The 17,887-nt window shown below is 47.3% G+C and overlaps 8 protein-coding genes across 8 annotated transcripts; 5 read left to right on the forward strand and 3 right to left on the reverse strand.

The window, feature by feature from the left end:
- Window positions 1–37: 37 nt before the first annotated feature.
- Window positions 38–751, forward strand: EV420DRAFT_1485123 (uncharacterized protein; the record flags this gene model as incomplete). Its single annotated transcript, XM_060470164.1, has 3 exons — window positions 38–107; window positions 153–573; window positions 628–751. 3 exons carry the CDS (start codon window positions 38–40, stop codon window positions 749–751), a joined length of 615 nt encoding a protein of 204 aa, XP_060324507.1.
- Window positions 752–1,812: 1,061 nt separating this feature from the next.
- EV420DRAFT_1485124 (uncharacterized protein) lies at window positions 1,813–2,735 on the reverse strand (the record flags this gene model as incomplete). The annotated part of the gene is made up of 5 exons (XM_060470165.1): window positions 1,813–2,190; window positions 2,241–2,396; window positions 2,451–2,534; window positions 2,571–2,647; window positions 2,708–2,735. The coding sequence occupies 5 exons, from the start codon at window positions 2,733–2,735 to the stop codon at window positions 1,813–1,815; spliced, it is 723 nt and encodes a 240-aa protein (XP_060324508.1).
- A 656-nt stretch (window positions 2,736–3,391) lies between these two features.
- On the forward strand, window positions 3,392–4,294 carry EV420DRAFT_1649432 (uncharacterized protein; the record flags this gene model as incomplete). Its single annotated transcript, XM_060478312.1, has 4 exons — window positions 3,392–3,471; window positions 3,533–3,592; window positions 3,639–3,803; window positions 3,856–4,294. 4 exons carry the CDS (start codon window positions 3,392–3,394, stop codon window positions 4,292–4,294), a joined length of 744 nt encoding a protein of 247 aa, XP_060324509.1.
- Window positions 4,295–5,442: 1,148 nt separating this feature from the next.
- Window positions 5,443–7,262, forward strand: EV420DRAFT_1649433 (uncharacterized protein; the record flags this gene model as incomplete). Its single annotated transcript, XM_060478313.1, has 6 exons — window positions 5,443–5,682; window positions 5,741–5,915; window positions 6,308–6,742; window positions 6,792–6,842; window positions 6,904–7,004; window positions 7,053–7,262. The coding sequence occupies 6 exons, from the start codon at window positions 5,443–5,445 to the stop codon at window positions 7,260–7,262; spliced, it is 1,212 nt and encodes a 403-aa protein (XP_060324510.1).
- A 482-nt stretch (window positions 7,263–7,744) lies between these two features.
- EV420DRAFT_1649434 (uncharacterized protein) lies at window positions 7,745–9,998 on the forward strand (the record flags this gene model as incomplete). The annotated part of the gene is made up of 7 exons (XM_060478314.1): window positions 7,745–8,043; window positions 8,096–8,490; window positions 8,544–8,726; window positions 8,780–8,906; window positions 9,028–9,389; window positions 9,453–9,626; window positions 9,676–9,998. The coding sequence occupies 7 exons, from the start codon at window positions 7,745–7,747 to the stop codon at window positions 9,996–9,998; spliced, it is 1,863 nt and encodes a 620-aa protein (XP_060324511.1).
- Window positions 9,999–10,049: 51 nt separating this feature from the next.
- Window positions 10,050–10,729, reverse strand: EV420DRAFT_1726654 (uncharacterized protein; the record flags this gene model as incomplete). The annotated part of the gene is made up of 3 exons (XM_060479834.1): window positions 10,050–10,214; window positions 10,269–10,485; window positions 10,539–10,729. The coding sequence occupies 3 exons, from the start codon at window positions 10,727–10,729 to the stop codon at window positions 10,050–10,052; spliced, it is 573 nt and encodes a 190-aa protein (XP_060324512.1).
- Window positions 10,730–13,503: 2,774 nt separating this feature from the next.
- On the reverse strand, window positions 13,504–13,926 carry EV420DRAFT_1649436 (uncharacterized protein; the record flags this gene model as incomplete). The annotated part of the gene is made up of 1 exon (XM_060478315.1): window positions 13,504–13,926. The coding sequence occupies one exon, from the start codon at window positions 13,924–13,926 to the stop codon at window positions 13,504–13,506; it is 423 nt and encodes a 140-aa protein (XP_060324513.1).
- A 627-nt stretch (window positions 13,927–14,553) lies between these two features.
- EV420DRAFT_1485129 (uncharacterized protein) lies at window positions 14,554–15,516 on the forward strand (the record flags this gene model as incomplete). The annotated part of the gene is made up of 3 exons (XM_060470166.1): window positions 14,554–14,686; window positions 14,961–15,124; window positions 15,214–15,516. 3 exons carry the CDS (start codon window positions 14,554–14,556, stop codon window positions 15,514–15,516), a joined length of 600 nt encoding a protein of 199 aa, XP_060324514.1.
- Between the last annotated feature and the right edge of the window lie 2,371 nt (window positions 15,517–17,887).

Here is a 17,887-nt window from a genome sequence, read left to right on the forward strand (position 1 = left end):
TTCCTGTCTACTGCAAATCAGCCTTCAAGCTTCAATCATGACACCGATCACCACTGAACAACTTGTGGCAGCTCTCGCTACTTTGGGAATCCGCCCAAGCGGTGCATGTTTGTTGTTATTCTAGTCATTTTGTGCTGATCCGTCTTCACCAGCTTCGGGTCCTGCCATCCACGACGCTCACAACAACAACTCGTCTGAAGTTGTTGAAGGCCCACTACACAGTTTCTATTGTCTTAATTGTGCTTATCCGAATGTCATCTCTCTAAACGCTATTCCAACACTTATCGCCATCGCCAACCATCACAAGGCCCCGCCCTCAGCGTCTCCTGCACCGCGAAGCAGTGTTCAACCTTCAGCCCCATCCGCGGGTGTAGCTCCCGCTTCCGCTGGAACCCCTGCCACCAGTGCCAGTGCTTCCCAGGTCGCCGCCAATGCGCCACCCAGTACCCATGCGGTTCATCAGGGTTCAGCACCTCCTTCCATTACTAGCCCTTCTGTTCAGGCAAACATCGGACCGGATGGTCCTTGGTATACCATCACTAAAGGCTGTGCCATTGGAGTCTACAGTGGCTGGTATGTTTGGCCTCTCGCCTATCCTATTCAGCTGCATTCTCACAAATATGCTAGGCAAAATGTAACCCCCCTGGTGACTGGCATGGGGAGGGCTTGTTTCTTTCGTTACCCTACTCAGGCAGCTGCTCAGGCCGCATTCGATGAAGCAGTCTGCACTGGAGTTGTGGAAATCCTGTAAGGTGTGGTATTTCTTGTTTCCCTCTGCCTCCTAGCACAGATATCCTTCATATTTCACACTCCTTTTCAAGACAGTCTTTACTTGATTTTTGGTATATAATGTTCAGTATCTACGCTTCTTGGACCTAGTGTTACGTACCTCCCCAGTTTGTCCTTCCATACCTACCGCCGATCAAATGTTATCCTCTTGTCTGCTATACCTCTTCTTTCCGATGTCATCCCTAGGTCGGGTTTGCCATATGCCGCTGTTCTCGCAAGTGTCTGCCACGTTCTCTTGGCTTTACTCCCTCTTTTCAGATGTCGGAATAGCCTACTCGAATGGAAACCCGAAGGAGGGGACAATGCGCACCAATGATGCAACCTTTGTCTGTTTCATCTGTTTTCATTGCGTCTCGGGTTCTTCGAAGCACCGGTATCGGGTTCCGCTTTGTATAAGGGATTCTTTGCCTTGTGCTGATCGCCTGACATCTCCTGACAGATACTGGATGACTCTCGAACATGATCTAGAGCAATAGCGTTCTGAAGCCTTCAGTCTCCTTAGGTAAAAAGCTCCAAGATTTATTTATTTTACTTCATGGAGAGAGTATATGCGGTGCAACGTGCTGTCAAGAAGTATCTATCTGTTGGGAAAATATAGGCCCCAGCGAGAAAGTATGCAAGTGGCACAGCGCATAGTTAAGACATATCTTTTTGCTGACAGGCTGTAAAAATATGTACTCAGAGAGTGTGTATGCAGTGCAACGCATTGCCAAGAACCATCTATTTGTTAGGAAACGTGTAACCCGTCAAGAGTATATGCACGCGGCGCATTGTCAACTTGTTATATATCTTTATTGAGAAAATATGTACCCCATTGAGAAATAAGAAGTTCATCGAGACACCAACACGAGCCCAGACACGCCTGATTCGAGTATACGTAGTTACTTTGTGCATCTAAAGTAAGAGTCTCTCATTAGGAAGAAAGAAAGTTTATTGGTCGTCGTTGCTCCTGGAACATACAGCAAGCTATCGTTAGAACACAGGGATCATTCTTATTCAGAGATACATGTAGACATAGACATATCAAACAGAACAGTTCTCTGCTTCAAAAACAGTAGCCACCCAGAGGGCAATAGCAGCACGACGAGCTTCATCTCGTTGCTCCTTGAGTTCTACCACGAGAGAGAGTCGGCTCTCAAAGTCCTTATCCACCACACTATCTGTAGTCTCATATGCCGACACCCTCCAACTCCTAATCCATGCGGTCGTACCACTATCAACCGTTCCATCGGACTCATCAGAGACAGAACCTTCCACAGTCACTCTCTCAGCGTCCACGCTCTGCTCATCTTGAAGGCCTTCCGATGCTTGTTGGGTGCTTGGGAGAAGCATATGTTGCTCGAGGGCATGCCCATCTTTGGCCAGGCCACTCCTTTCATAATCCATCTCCTCCTCTAAGTGCTGGCAGTTGTGTCAGCAGAGGAGTATCAAAGAAGCTAGAAGATACTAACCACTTGCAGCGACTGGACAGTGTCTGGGTAAAGTGCAATAAACCGTGACAAAAAGAGGCTCTGCCACGCCCTTCCATGGCCATCAGAGACAGTGTGAGCGTAGTCATTTATGTTATCCTGGAAGGCGCGCTGGTCATATTTGAGTTGAAGAGCAGCCTGAATTCAACCATCAGCAGTGCACTACGAGATTGGATTCAGAAGAGGACCCACCAGTAATTGTTTCTCGTACTCTTGTATCAAGCAGAAGCCCATGTCGTTGCCTGGTGAGAGAACATTTCTGCCGGAATGCGCGTGCTCAGCATTAGTAAAGTAAGGTGAGAAAAGACTCACAGATTCCATGCTCAGAACAGTCGCTTCGACGCGTGAGTGAGAGACAGCATATACAGGGAGACGTGGCGAAGTTGAACCTATACAGGATCACGTGAAATGGCACCATGAGGATTCCTTCGAGAAAGTGAGAAACTCACTGTATGCAGCAAATAAGTTGGTAATCATAATCAACGACGATGCATCTCAGACTGAGACCACTACTGCCAACTCACCCAATTAATCTCCTGCTCCGATGAGTCCAGCTATGACCGCCATGTCAACAAGCGAGCCATTTCCTTCAAGTTCTTTGCCAGTGAATGATATGTTCACGTGTAAAAATAGGCGTCCATGCTACCGTGATGAGATGTCCCGATTTCCAGGTAAATATCAATAAGAAAACCGAGCTTGAAATCCTCTGTAGATCGCAAGGAATAGGACCTTTAATAGTACTAGCCACTCAAAGAACTTGAATAGTGTTGATACACCGACACTTGCATTAGCTTCCAACTGAAGAGAAACACCTTTAAATCTGAGTCTTCATGCAACTATATTCACCACTGTGCACCGAAACTTCGCCAAGTAGTCCCGACAGAGAAAAGCTGAGACAGCCTTTCCTATGCAATTAATCTATCGGACTGGGTTAAATGAGGGACATACCGAGCCCTTGCAAGTATTAATGCATTAGAGATGTATAATTTAACTCAAAATAAGTTTAACTGTCACCAAAGGCAGTAGAAAGATGGCATGAAGAGTTTCGGTGAGACAATCAGATGAAAAACCCAAAATGGATGAAAGAGAGTTAATAGTCCCGCTTCAATTCTTCTTCCATAACTTCTTCTCGCATGGGCCGTCCCAAAAAATATCACACTACAGAAGAAAAGCTACGCGCTATTCAAGATAAAACTCAATGTTATTATGCAAAGTAAGTGTAATTCTCTATGTATGTAGTATTCAAAAGTAGTGCTTATTTTTGCTAGTCATAGACAGGAGATATCTGCTTGGCGAAAACTTAGCTATCAACCCCAATCCAGTCGCTGCGATAGGTACACTCTTAATCCTACTTTGACGTTCTGATATGGAATACACTAGGGATAAGCAGGAAGCTTTTCGGACTGCCCCACAAACTACATCACTCTCTCAAATTCGAAACACAAACCGGTCAGCCGCCCACCAACCAGTCCCATCTTCGACAAGTAAATTCACAACTCGACTGAAGAAAATACGGAATATCAGCCAATACGAGGTTACACCAATGTAAGACACTCATTTCTTTCTGATTACTTTAATCTGAACTCATTATTTCTAGTCCTGTCACCATACCTACGCCTGCCCCTCCCCCAGACCCCTTCCCAAAATTCAATGCAGAAGCCTTGACGGTCCTACAGGAGTTTGAAGATTTCCTTGTAGGCAAGGCACCTTCCGACTACGTCAAGTCTCTCCTCTGTCGCTATTTCAAGGACAACTCTCGGCGGCAAGGCGAGATAGGCCTCTTTGTGGAGCCTTTGGATGACCTTTATGAGATGCAGAAGGCATATGAGTCTATTTTGGCGAAGGCACTACAAACGGACAGCCCCAGTGAGCACCAAAAAAAATTGGAATCTGCAGGAGAGAAGATTGGACAGCTTATTTCGTGGTTGGAGGACATATGGCGCGTTGCAATCGATGGTCCTTATAATTTACATGTCACATACAACAACTACAGGCTAGTGTGGCAAAGAGAGGCGAAGATGTATATAGCTGTGTAGTGAATACATGTTGAATTCTTAATCTATCAGAAATGCGAGCTCCCCTGTTCTTATATTTCTCCTTTAAACCAGCAGGACTGATCATCGCCTCCAAGAGCATCTCCTCCAACCAGCCCACCAATGTGTGAACCGGATCTAGTACCATGCGAAGCCGTCTCATCTCCTTCCCGACACCCATCGTATTTAGAATAATGTATTTGTGCTGCAACATTGACCGCTCGATGGCGGATATCTCCAAAACGGCATTGTCGAGGAGACTGCGGTAGCCTTTAGGGCAATCGACGGTAACAGTTCACTGGTATTGCCGATACATGGAGTTGGCGAAACCTTTCAGCGAGTCCTGTGTAAGCATTCTAAACCTAGCATAGAGGCGTTCAATCTGATCCATCGTTTCAGCTAGTGATGAACAATGCCTGTGAAGCTCAGAATGACTATATGATAACTGCTGAGGAAGAAACATGCACTCAGCATGTGAATGACCACTGTTCACTTCGATTTCGACAAGGCGTGCCGCCTGTCGAACCAGCGGCTCAAGCCTGTTAATTTGGTAAGAAACGACTGCCTCCATGGAGGGAATTCATGCACCTGCACCTGTGTCTTTGGTTTTTCTTCTTTCGATAGTTGTCCCGTCGTTTCTCATTGATCAAGTTACGGTGCCTGCAAAAGAGGTCAGCAACCCAATAAATAGAAAGAGTAGGCGTACTTGGCAGTAGCTGCGAATGACTACTAGCATTGTGCTGCTGCTCAGCGCTCCTCCGTATAATCCACTGCGACCATCTGAAACGGTGAAAGAGAACCTAGTCGAGACCAAAAGTGGCTGGTGTCCCCCAACCGAATAACGAAGTTGAATCCACTGGAAACGTCAAAAATTGACTGCTGGAAACGTCAAAAATTGAATCCACTGGAAATGTCAGAAATTGAATCTGCTGAAAATTGAATTTACTGTAACGTCAAAAATATATATTTACTGTAATGTCAAGGATACATCTCTACTGGAGCAAATTTAAATCTTACTTGTGCCTGATCCCCGGTGGTTCAGGCTTTTAAAAGGGGACAACCAGCAAAAATTAGATCAGACTATCCACTTTTGAAGCGGCAAGCAAAATGTACGTACTCCTCCTGGTTTTCGCTCTGCAGAGGCTGTTGACATGTCGACCAGGTCTAGATCTTCGTGGGTCGGCACCACCAAAGAACAGCGGGAATTCTTGGAGCCGTATATCGCCTACTATCACCGCCTGAAAGCAGATGCCCGCAAACATCCAAAACCATACTCTGTCTTTCAATCCCAGCTCTGGCTACTCTGGAAGGATCGTTTCCGTGCCCAGCTGCAACCGCCCGACCCTACCGATAAGGATGCCTGTAAACACTGGTACGCCTGCCGCCAGAAGGTAAGCCCACGAGCTGGTTGTGTTTGAGTGCCACTGAAGTCATTCACTCCCTTCACAGGATCTTGCTGCAATCATTCGTACCCTCGAAATGTGGGAACCCTTCTATGCCACAGGTCGTAAACGGGAGATGGCCCAAAGAGTAAAGATCAGAGTGAAGGTCGCAAAGGCTGCAAAGGCTGCAGCACAGACGCGTAGCAATGGGCAGGAAGAAGGGGTATCGGGTGTTCAAAGGAGTGAGAGGATGCCCAAACCATGGAAGCTCGTTGATAACAGTCGAATCAGAACTCGCATAGGCCCCTATCTTTATCTCTATATAGTAACATCATGATACCAACACGTGTAATCATGCTTATTCGGACTTGCCCTCTTACTGCTCTCTACTGTGTTGCTGCCTCACATACTCTCAATGCATCTGCGTGACTTGAAGGTACGACACATGGACTAGGAAGATTGATTTCAGATGACCATGTGTTGGTGGTAAGATGGCAGATGCCCGAAGTTCTGTTTGTCTCTCGGATTCGGATTCTTACCATTGGGTTACAGGATGTCAGTAGTTTCCTACTCTTGTATAAGAGAGATACGTTCTTTCAATAAAATCACGAGTTACTTCTCCCATCTTTCTCAGAACCTACCAACCCTTTCCTTTCATCTACCAAATCTACCAATATGAATTACAATCCTCGCAAAAAGGGTCGACGGGCTCAAATGGATATCCTCGATACCGCAGACGATGACAATACGGTGCAGATAAACATTGATCTCCCACTGACACAAGAATATCACTGGCATACTGACCACTCACTATCTGCGTCATCCGCCACAAAGCGACATACCGGCAGAAGCGCTCGCGTTACAACGACCCATCTTCCTTTAGAATTGGCCTCTGACAATATTGTTCCCACTTCCCAAGAAAGTTTGGCTTCTTCTGCATGGGATGGCTCGCTTGCGGTGGGCATGTCCGCATTATCGTTCCTTGATCCAGACCACGAAGTTCCTACTGAGTTCGCATTGGCATCAAATGACAGCGAGGGGGCACGTCTTCCCAGACCAATGGGCATGAGTAAATTCTTGTTGCTGACCTGCTTCTTATAGTGCAACTTATCTCATAGGACCACCCATTGTTGGTCTGGAAATCCCAGCGCAAGGAATTTCTCGAGGAGGTTTTGCAATCAGAGTCGCCGGAACATACAAACTGTACTGACTGCGATATGTGTGGGTTAGAGCAGGGTAAACATCGCTGTCTATCTTGTTTCGATGGTCAGATGCTGTGTCGTGCATGTATCATTGAGCGTCATTGGGGTATGCCCTTTCATAGAGTGGAGGTAGGCCCTTACACCTCTTTTGTTCGCTTTTCTCATGAAGTTTTTCAGGTCTGGAATGGGTCCTATTTCAAGAAGATTTCGTTGGGTGACCTTGGTCTCGTTGTCCAGCTAGGACACAAACTAGGGCAGACATGCCTGATTCCTGCGGTTGTTCATTCTTTTGTCGTGATCGACGTTGATGGGATCCACATGCTTCAAATGGGTTTTTGTGAATGCACGCGAAACGTTGACTTGGACCGCTATCGACAGCTTCTTTGAAGCCATCTCTGGCCTGCCACGACTGTCTATCCTCAAACGGCGGCAACCTTTCGAGTTCTTAATCTGTTTCAAGTTCTATCATTTATGTCGAAGATTTCTGCTTATGAGTTCTACCATACTCTAGCTCGCTTATCGGATAACACAGGACTCCATCCACCACCGGTATGAGTGTTATTTATCAAGATGACAGATAACAGTCCTAAACGTATTCTAGGATCGCTATGATTCATTTCTTCAAATCATGCATGAATGGTGTCACTTCCGCGCACTGAAATGCTTTGGCCTGAGGACACGAGCAAGGAGGTATTGAAGAGACTCAGCCAGGCGAACTGGCGCTTCATTGTCTGGCATGTCCACACCCGCACGTTAACTTGCCGGATGGGTGGTCACACAATTTGTAAGGGAATAATATCCGCTTTATGTGTAATCAAACTAAAGAATAATGGTTCAGGCAGAAGTGATGGTTGTACCGCTTATTCATCATGGTCGATGCGAACTTCCATCTACGTCGTCTCAATGTATCAGATGAAATCAATGATCCGAGCTTGAACCAGGGATATGCCTATTTTGTGGAGGAGGAAAGTTTCAAAGCTCACCTGGAGAAATATAGTGGTGTCATTCCCGAGGAGGAGAAGAGTACGTGCAACAATCACGACACAGTGAAACTTGCAAATAGTCACGGAGGGAAGGGTGCTGTGGCAACAGGTGTCGGTGCCATTGTATGTGGACGCCATGACATGAAACGCCCTCTGTCTGTTGGAGATCTGCAAAAGGGCGAGAGGTATATCAGGTCTTGTGTCAAGCATTCATGTCACTGACTGTCAATCCCATAGATATATCAACATGGATTACTTCATTCTATCGACGCTCTCATATGACATGCCCCCTGACCTGGTCATCTCCTACGATATAGTGTGCCAATGGCACAAGAAGTTTTTCGCTCGCATGGAGAAATATCCGGCTTCTTTGAGACTGCATCAAAGTGAACATAATATCTTGTATCTTGTCCCGAAGTTCCATCTCCCAGCGCATATCTTGAGCTGCCGCAACGACTTTTCCTTCAATTTCTCGGCTAAGGTTGGATGGATGGACGGGGAGGCACCTGAGCGGGGCTGGGCTACGACGAATGCCTTGGCTAATAGTACGAAAGAAATGGGTCCAGAGTCTCATCGGGACACGTTAGATGATCACTTTGGCGATTATAATTGGCGAAAAATCATCATCATAGGTGAGTATGCATAAACACAGGAAGTGCATGCCAACTGATACCACAATACCTAGCGTCGACTATCTGCAAGAAATATAAGGATGCTGTTACTGCCAGAGCTCAACATGTTACCGAGTTTATCAGTTACAAAGATGCTTTGTGGGCTGACCATTCGACCGCTCTTCATCAATGGAGAATGATGGTCCTTGCATGGGAAAGTGATCGCACAAAACCAAATCCATTCTCTCCTACATTACGTCATGAGTCTGTCCATGATCTGAAGTCAGTACACATGCTGACGGTTTTTCAGCGGTAACCGAAAATGCTGTACGATTAGAATTGGCTCGAGAAGAAAAAGCCAAAAAAAGCATTGAGATTCACCATGATGTGAGTCCTAGTGAATTCATTGCTCAAGGTTTACAATTGGAGGAAGCACAGTATGTCTATTCATTGAAAGCTCACCTGAATATTACACTGAACCGAATACGCTTGCAGGGCATGCTTAATTGATGACATCAAGGAACTCGGGACCCATTCAACTGACTTGCAATGAACCAGGATCCAACAGCAAACCAACCGCATCTCCCGCAAAATCGAAGCCTGGATCGAGATTCAAAAGGTGTACATGCCAAAGACAAGTCTACTCTGCACCCGGGATGATGATTGGTGCACTCCTGGTGTTGAAATCCATCCTACCAAGATTCCATTGTATCTGCCTTTGGCAGCCTTGCGACTCGGTGCAGTTGATCCCAGTCCAACCAATACTGTTCTCAACGACGAGTGTCGCTTGTGGCTAGCACAAGTGCATGACACGTTAGCCATTTTACGTGATCATTTACTCCTCAAGTCTTATCTCATGATATGGCATGAGCGGTTCTCACGAGGTCAACGATATGGAACGAGAGCCAACAATCTTATGCGTAGGGTGGAAATGAAAGTTTCAGCAGATGCAGCCCGATATTGAAGAGTGTACGCCGCACTAGATGCGGTATCAACTCATCTGGGTCGACACGAATGGAAGTCGGGTCTATTTCCCTTAAGAGATGAGGATATTCGTGGTCTGGATTCTTATGACGATATGACATCAGAGGGTCATCGTTCACTGTCATGGATCTGGAAGACAAACTTGCAAAGCAGAGAGGAAGGGCTCCAAGAAGGTCAGATTCTTCTCAAATCCTCGTGCCATGACTAACATGCATTCCACAGCCTTACGTATCGAGTGGTGCAAGTCTCGTGCTCAAGCGCAGCATTGGCAGGAAGAGTGTGAACTTTTGACAGAGGAGATCCGTTGCATCAAGGTGACGTTCCAGTTCTACAATAATGTATGGAATGATAGGGCAAGGAAGGTAAGCTTACCTGGTGCGAGAGCATATGCGTTGAAGCAGGCTGCTCTCTGGCAAGAACTTGGTGAGAATGCCAGCAAACAATGGAGCGACACACTGGCCTCCCTTCCTCCGGTATCCCATGAAATGCCTGACCCAACGTTGGACCTTGATTCCCCTGGATGTATCTCGGCATCGTCCTCCTAGTGTATTGATTTAGCGTGTTATGGACTTTGGTCGCAATGTTATTAGTGTTTACTAATGCTTCTTAAATACATGACTGATTTTATCATACTCAGCAGTGATGATCTCTTCCAAACGATCCAACTTTTCGAAGACCTGCTCGATAGTCCACTGCCGGGGTTTCAGCCCATGATCAATCCATCTGTATTTGAGTCCCATGATGTAAAGGGTGAAGATCTCCTGATTATATGTATTAATGTTGTATTGATGGGCCTAGACATTGTAAAGACGTACTATTTTTCGTTGCTCTCGTTCAGCTTCGTCAACGGTGGGCCACTTATGAAACCACAGCAAGTACAGACATTTAAAAAATGTCAACGTGCAATCGGCAAGTACAGCGCTCTCGAAAAGAGGTCCCTGATCCGCCAGCCATAGAAGCTGTTCACCAGAATAGTCCAAGCGAACGGCATAGTGATAAAGACCCGGAATGGGCAGCACACCAATGATCAAGCTGCCGCAGGAATATGTGAGTATCAGATTGAAGATTAAGCGAAAAGGACCTACTCTTCAATGCTGCCAACATCCAGGTAAGGATGGCACCCATGGAGATCCCCACTGATGGTTGGTACAGAACTCTCGATGCTGATCTCGAAATCACTGTCGGAGTCCTCATCCAAAAAGAAGTAAGTCAAAGATCTGATCAAAACCAAAGGGGTCTGGCTTGTCGGGTGGAACGCCAGTAGACGGATTCTCATGGGGGGCTGGGCGAGACATAACTGCCGAAGAGTTGCGCATGCATTCTCTTTTATAAGACCTAGCTATCCAAGAAGGGATGTCAGAAATATATATTTACAGTAACGGACATATGTTTCCATAAAATACAATTTCGATCAAATATAAATTTATAGTAACGGACGTATGCTCCAATGAAGTACAATTTCGATCAAATATAAATTTATGGTCACGTATGAACGCCTAGGTTTCAATGAAGTACAATTTCCATCAAATATAAATTTATTGTAAACTCACCATAGCGCTTCTGTTCAGCATTTCATTTGTCCGATTTAGATAGCTTTGAATAGGTTCATTGATTTTACATTGACATCTATATAGTACAGTCAACAGAGCGATCCATAATATGGATGTTTGCACATACCATCCGTGCTGACATTATTTCTACCAACGACTAACGGTGAAGGTATCTGTAGCACAAAGCTAGGGCACTCCTTCGTGTGGAGAAGTGAGTCTGGGATGGGATGTAGGAGGGTTACGGCTGATGAAGGGAGTACAAAGAATGGTGTCTGATGTACACTACAAGATGTTAGTATCCCATTAGAATAATAGGGAAATACTAGCACCTGTGATGGAATGCCGAGATCCTGCCTGTAGAAAACCTGCGGAATGGTACAAAGCTTGATGCAGTTGACGTGGAGGCTGGGATGCCATACGGTCTTCCAGAGAGCATCAAGGTACCTGAGCAAGCGAGAGAGTGGAGAGCAGTAAGAGCGCAGCAGAGAAATGGATAATGGGATTACTGGAGCAGACCATGATTATCCCGATGCTCATGACGCAAGCAACATCTGGGGAATTCTCGCTATAGGATAGTAACTTGAGGCATGGCCGTTAAAGTTGTGCATGGAGGGATAGGGAAAACTGATGAGAATGGTGGGAAGGAAATGGCATACCGCTCCAGTACCGCCCCACATGCATCGATGACAAAGCCGAGAAGCTGGGAAGGGTTGGATCTACAAGGTCAAAGGTACAAGATCAGATGTGGAGGAGTGAGAGGAGACGGGCAGAGATCCCATCAAGGGAAGGAACAATGCTGGATCGGTGACAAATATAGGATACAACGGAAAGGGAAATCCAAGGCGCATCGGTCGGCCAACAGGCGGGGGCAGGAGCGGTATACGAGGGTCATGTGACAGCCGGAAGAATACAATTATTGGAAACGTGTCAAATATTAATATATATTTGAATCTCTATAATGCATGTATTCTGACAGCTTCTTGACAGCTTCAGTAGTTACTGGCTATTTTATATTTCACCTTCCCCAGTAGTTACTGGGATAAATTGTATTAAATGGACAGTATAGCTTCGGCGGAGGTGATACTGCTATCGGGAAGTATACCGGCGGGAGTGTCTTACCTCGACCGAAAGTCATTGGCGAAGAGGGCGCAAAGGTTCCGTTGAGGATGAGGCGCGTATGATGTGACACCTGATCTCGCGATGATGTAGACAAAGTCTAAGAAATAAATGGACAGCCTATACATTTCGTCCTGCTCCAGTTTCTGACGTTCAGTCTCTTTGAGATGCCCCAGAAACAAGAGCACGTCGACGTCAGCTCCCCTTTTCCTACAAACATGGTGGTCGGTATGTGGTGTAGTAGAGATATGTAACGGATCATTATGGCGGTTAGCACAAAGTTAAGGCGTGCATAATTCTTTAACCCGTAGCGTCGGAGAAGGACTAAGACTGTGCGAAGACTTCGGGTTTATAACAAGATCTCTATTTGAGTACATCTAAGGACTTTCCTCAACATGATACGGACAGATGTGTAGCCCACACAAGACACTATTAGCCATAACACGATCATTCATCCGTGGTAGGCGTGATATCGGAAAAGAGTGCTACTGTCGCTCGTCACCGACGTATACCTGGAGATATCACTTCTTGAGTGTGCACTTTTGGGGGGAACCATCGATAGGATCCATGCAAGTGATGACGGAGACTAGAATTTCTTGTCCTGGAACAAGCGTAGCACCAACATAAGTACGGAAAAGGTGACACAAACCAAAAGAAAAACATATTGTTTCATTTTCCCTCAGCGAATACCCAAGGTGTGATCGATCCGTGATATTATAGCACGATTTGTAAGGCATTGCCGGCACCATGCCCTATCCGCATATCGCAACGATTAGGTTCTGCCGTCTTTCGAGCCGCAATTCCTGGACGCACATATACATCTTCAGCAGGATAACAATCGAGCATCCCTCCCGTCCCCACTCAACTAGGCGGTTAGCGTTGGGTGTGAGTACGAGTATGGTGCTGCCATGTCCGGTGGGGATTATTGAACAGGTGATGCCGTTGCTGGAAATTGAGGAGTTGGGGGCGAACGTGAAGGGGAAACTTGAAGGTGAGTGAACCACTGATGGAGTCCGTGATGACGTCTTTCGAAGAAATTGAGGGGGAGGTACTGCAGATGGATAATATCATACGGTGTTTTTCCAAAGGGTGCGCAGATGGATCGCGGCAACGAAATGAGAGGGAGCATCGAAGATCTAACGGCGTCGTGGTGGGTGCCGGATCAGGCTCTGAAACACGAGTGAATAAGCACATTGGAGTGCATGAACGTCGTGGTCGAAGGATGGTAGCGTCAACAAGACATGGAGAAGGACATCGACTACGCGACCCAATCCTGCCTACCGTCCTCGTCTCGCCGCCGAGTCTAACGTCCTAGACGTGCACGCCCCCTGTTAGAGGATCCTCTCGTGCATGGCGCGTCCCAGATAGCCTCTCTCCGTTTGGATTACGTGTACTTCGATACCCTCTCGGGGTTCTTGGGTGTTTCGGCGACATTTTCGGGGCCAAACATATTGACACGGGCGGTGATTATGGCGCCGCAGGGTGCTTTCAGAATAGGTGACAGTGCCGCTGGAGACTGAGTTAGACGTGAGCATGGGGGGAAGCGTGGGATTGGTTGATCTGCTGATAGCGAGTCTGGATGATGTCGCTTGGCAAGTTGAAGAAGCTGAGGGTCAAGGAGTGCAGATAGAGCTGGTAAGGGTGTAGGCGGATTGGTTGAGAGAAGGAATGGCTGTGCGCCAATCAGAGTCGATATCGGTAACGTTGTGGTCGGATTGTTTTCCAAGGTGAGGGCACTGGGAGGGAAGGAAACGTCGAAGATCCAGCATAAAGCATATAACGCTGACAGCGGAGCATCGCATGACATAACATCGGGACGGCGGAGAGACTGATGTTCCTACGCGCCTAATAGTGTTGGCTCCTCCTTCTCCTCGAACAGAAATGACATCTTGAGTGGGGTCGACCTACACAACCATATCTAGATAGGAATGAGTATAAGATTCAGAATGAGTTAACAAGCTGACGCACAAAACAATACTAGTCGCCGCACCAGCTAATAATCACCCTCTAGTACCATCGTTCGCCCATAGTTTATCGCAAGTGAAGAAGCTTCTAAAGACCCTTGCTGAACTGATGCTGACGTAGCTGAGATCGAAGCAAGCAATTTCGCTCATGTTTGAATGCACGGTGAATTACTAGTCGACACAGATAAGATTGGACGCACTCAAAGGACCGAATCATCTACTGACACCAGTTATCCCAATCCTCGATCCTTGCAAATCGCGTCGTGTTTCAGTGAAGGTTTACGATGGTGCTAGTACTGACGCGGACGGTTGAAGAGAAGAAGTGTGGCGTGAGAACACACGTCCTTCCGGACATCAACTTCTCATTTTCATCTGTTTGCACGAGGTAAGAATATATCTTTCTTTTTATCTCTTCCTCACGTCAATGCCTGCTAGAATAAAGTACAGGAAACACGTAGTCTACGGCATTGATGGCGCACGAGACGATCACGTTGAACCGACAAATACTCAGACGAGGACACCCTCGAACGCACCCGGCGTACATCAAGGACGTAACCGCAGAGGGAACCCTCGAGTTCAGTGTGATGGCTTCGGCAGAAGAAGGTGCGACTACACCAGCGCACGCACTGCTAAATATCTAGCCTTGCTTACAACATAACCATCGGTGAGTTCGCTCCTTCTTCGCCTCCGTCCTCCTTTCCTTATGGACAAGCCAGACCCTTCCGCTGTTACACATAACACTCGCTCTTGGCCTCGGGTAGTCTATAAGTACCACCAACACTCGGTCAAGAAATGGCGTCTCTTCTGCTTCCATCGAACAACGTTCACTACCGAATGCTCAAAAATGTCTCTCGTCAACGAGACAATGTTGAACTAGGCGCGATTCCGTGGTGGGTGGAGATGGAGAAGATCAATATCAGGGTAGCACAGCTGCAGAGCGACAAGTTGGGGACGGAGCAAAGCACAAGCGTAGTCCGCGAGCAAGTGGGTTGCGAGCTGTCGAGGACGACCTCACAGGAGGAGAGTGGTCTCCCAAGTGTTGTACGCTCTGGTTCCCCTTCCCTCGAATACTCATTGAAGCGTTTCGTAGGGCCGAACATAGCCTAGGTCACAGGTCATCGATGCACAAGGGAATCATTATGGACATCCTCTCTCTCTTTTTCGTGGAAGAACTTGCACGATTTCGTCGTGGATTGAGAAGGCGAAGATCAACATCGGGGCTGGAGATTGACAAGTTGCGGATGGAAGGATGGGTTAGCGTAATCGAGCAAGTCTTCCTGAGGGTGGGTCGCAGTGCCGTGGAGCCGTCGAGAAGGAGGAAGATGATGAGTTCCCTTGCCACGAAATCAATACATGCTCATCCAACTCGTAGGGGCGAACGTGGTCTGGGGAGTAGATCATTGGTGCACGAGGGAACTACAACGGGTGTATGAAAGCATGCAGATTTCGTTCAGAGCTTTGTGAGGATGGGCGAAGGGTGTGAAACGACGTGCTTCTCTTGCGAGGTATAATCGTCGATGTTCGTAAAAGACGGTTTGCCCTAGAATAAAAGTGATCTGTATTGCCATTGCTTTTGTCCAGGAAGACACAGTAAAGGCCTTTCGGAACGATACGTCAGATTTAGACAATGCGACACCAGACAAATACGACACGTACCGTGGCTCTCTTCCCACTGAAATGAGACGAATTCTCTTTCACCGATCCCTATTGACTAGACTGATTCCCCGTAAAGTCGGTGAGGTAGAGCAATATGCTTGATACAGCCTTGCAGCGTGTCCATCCGATCTAGCCGAGATTTATACGTGTATCGATTCGGTTGATGATGGTGCAGAAGAGACAGAGATGCGTCGCATGTGGTCTCTATCCAGGCCTCTGATCAACGCGTCATATCGAGCTTTGGACTAGCTATACACGGAGCCTTTGCAGGCACTCGATTGCTTGGTGCAGGGAGAGGAGGCATACGATCCCAGCAAGCAGTCAGAGGCAGCCGGTGACGGAGTTTGCTAAATTGTCGCTCCATCGTAGGAGCGATATCGCGGCGCCTATGCTGCAGGTTGACGAGAGCCATCTTCTCCATCTACACGAAGCACAACCATCGAAAGGAGACCGTAGATCGAGCCGCAATACGACCAATCTCGACCTTCCTATCTGTCATATCCCCGAGCCATAACCCTTTTCCTTCTTTCCACCACGTTGAAAGACGTTCTTCGAAGCAAATAGCGATCCTCCATATCTCGATGATTATGGTGCAGATAGCATATGCGCTAGCAGCTAAGATGGTGTTGTCTGTGAATATATGATGAGGAGAGATTATTATGGCGAAGTTAGCGAGGAGAGTCAGGTCTTGGGCAATAAAAGCGTGCTCCAAGGCTTCGAAGCCTCCAAAGATGGTGATACTTGTGGAATGTGGTAGCCAAAAGCAGAGTACGAAAACGGTATTCTCCTCCAACGAGCGGTCGCTATCCTTCTGAGCCTGACGAAATGACACGTCAGGTATGGATATGGGAGTCAAAATAATAAGATACGCACCGTATGTTCCTTCAGAAAAAGAAACAACTTCTCCTTCGTCTCTTGGATCCACGGCGTATCCTTGGCTGGATAGATGGACGAGTATCGGGGATATGTGCGATGAGGTGATTGTTGTGATAGTAGCAGGCCAAGATTTCGCAAAACTTGTATGTGCATCGTATCACGTAGGAGAGAGTAGCGAACTGAATGCGTGGCTTCGAGATCCCTTCAACCCTTGAACGACCATTCCTGCCACCACCGTGCCATTCGAGCGCCAGACCAACTGTTCACGGTACATCTCCATCGATAGTTTGAGCCTCCGAGCTTGAAAGTCGTCACTCGAGGATGGCAACAGCTGACGACGCCCATGAATTCGCGTTATGCAGAGGTGTTCGATGGTCGAGGTTGAACGGCAAGAAACCTTGATACGTCGTCACTTGGGAGGAGTTAGTCTGGAGTTGTAAATACAGACACCGTAAAAACATGTTCATCTTGCCGGCCTCAGTAAGAAATATAGGTAGAAGAGAAAGCCTTACATGGATTGCAACACCTCAATGGAGGATGGGAGATCGCGATAGTCGTATGGGGGGAGGGGGAGGAGGGGCACTCCCTACGTCAATTTCTGACGTCGTTCCGCCATTTTCCATTCGCAGAGCGCATCCTTCAAGGCCCGCGATGTTGCAACTGGACTTGGGCGAAGGGCTCGCCGTGACGGTTGATGTAGGAAGTAAGGACATGACTGCGAGCGGCTGATGGGTAGAGAGAGTGAGACCAGAGATTCGTGGGTCGAGCACGGGCGTCCAACAAGAGTAAAATGAGTGTTATCCGTCCCTTCTACTGATGACCCTCTGGACCCGTTGCCTGCCGTCGAGACCACGGTCGTCGGAAAAATGCACGTGTTGCTTGTGGTCGATGGAATGGGTAAGATGTAGAGCCCTGAATGCTTCAGGCCTAGCAGGATCGAGACACGAGAGTTCGTAGGAAAGGATTCTGCCACATAATGAGACTGCAACCCAGAGAAAACACGAAATAAAGCAGGACGCACCATAGCACACAGTCCTTATGCACAGTAAGTAACTGCCCGACAGAGCACACATTCATTATCGAAGCGTACGATGTGCAATAGATCCTCCTTATCCTCGAACCGTCTTGAGCGGGCGCATATCGATGGCTTTTCTTGCGTCGACACAAAGGATAGCAGCAAATTCCGATAGGAAGAAAGATTATAATAATTGAGCGATCTTCCCTTCGCCCCGGGGATGTTGATGAGATTTCGTCCCGATCGACATAAACGTC

The sequence above is a fragment of the Desarmillaria tabescens genome (assembly GCF_030435595.1).
Source record: "Desarmillaria tabescens strain CCBAS 213 chromosome Unknown EV420scaffold_61, whole genome shotgun sequence".
NCBI lineage: Eukaryota > Fungi > Basidiomycota > Agaricomycetes > Agaricales > Physalacriaceae > Desarmillaria > Desarmillaria tabescens.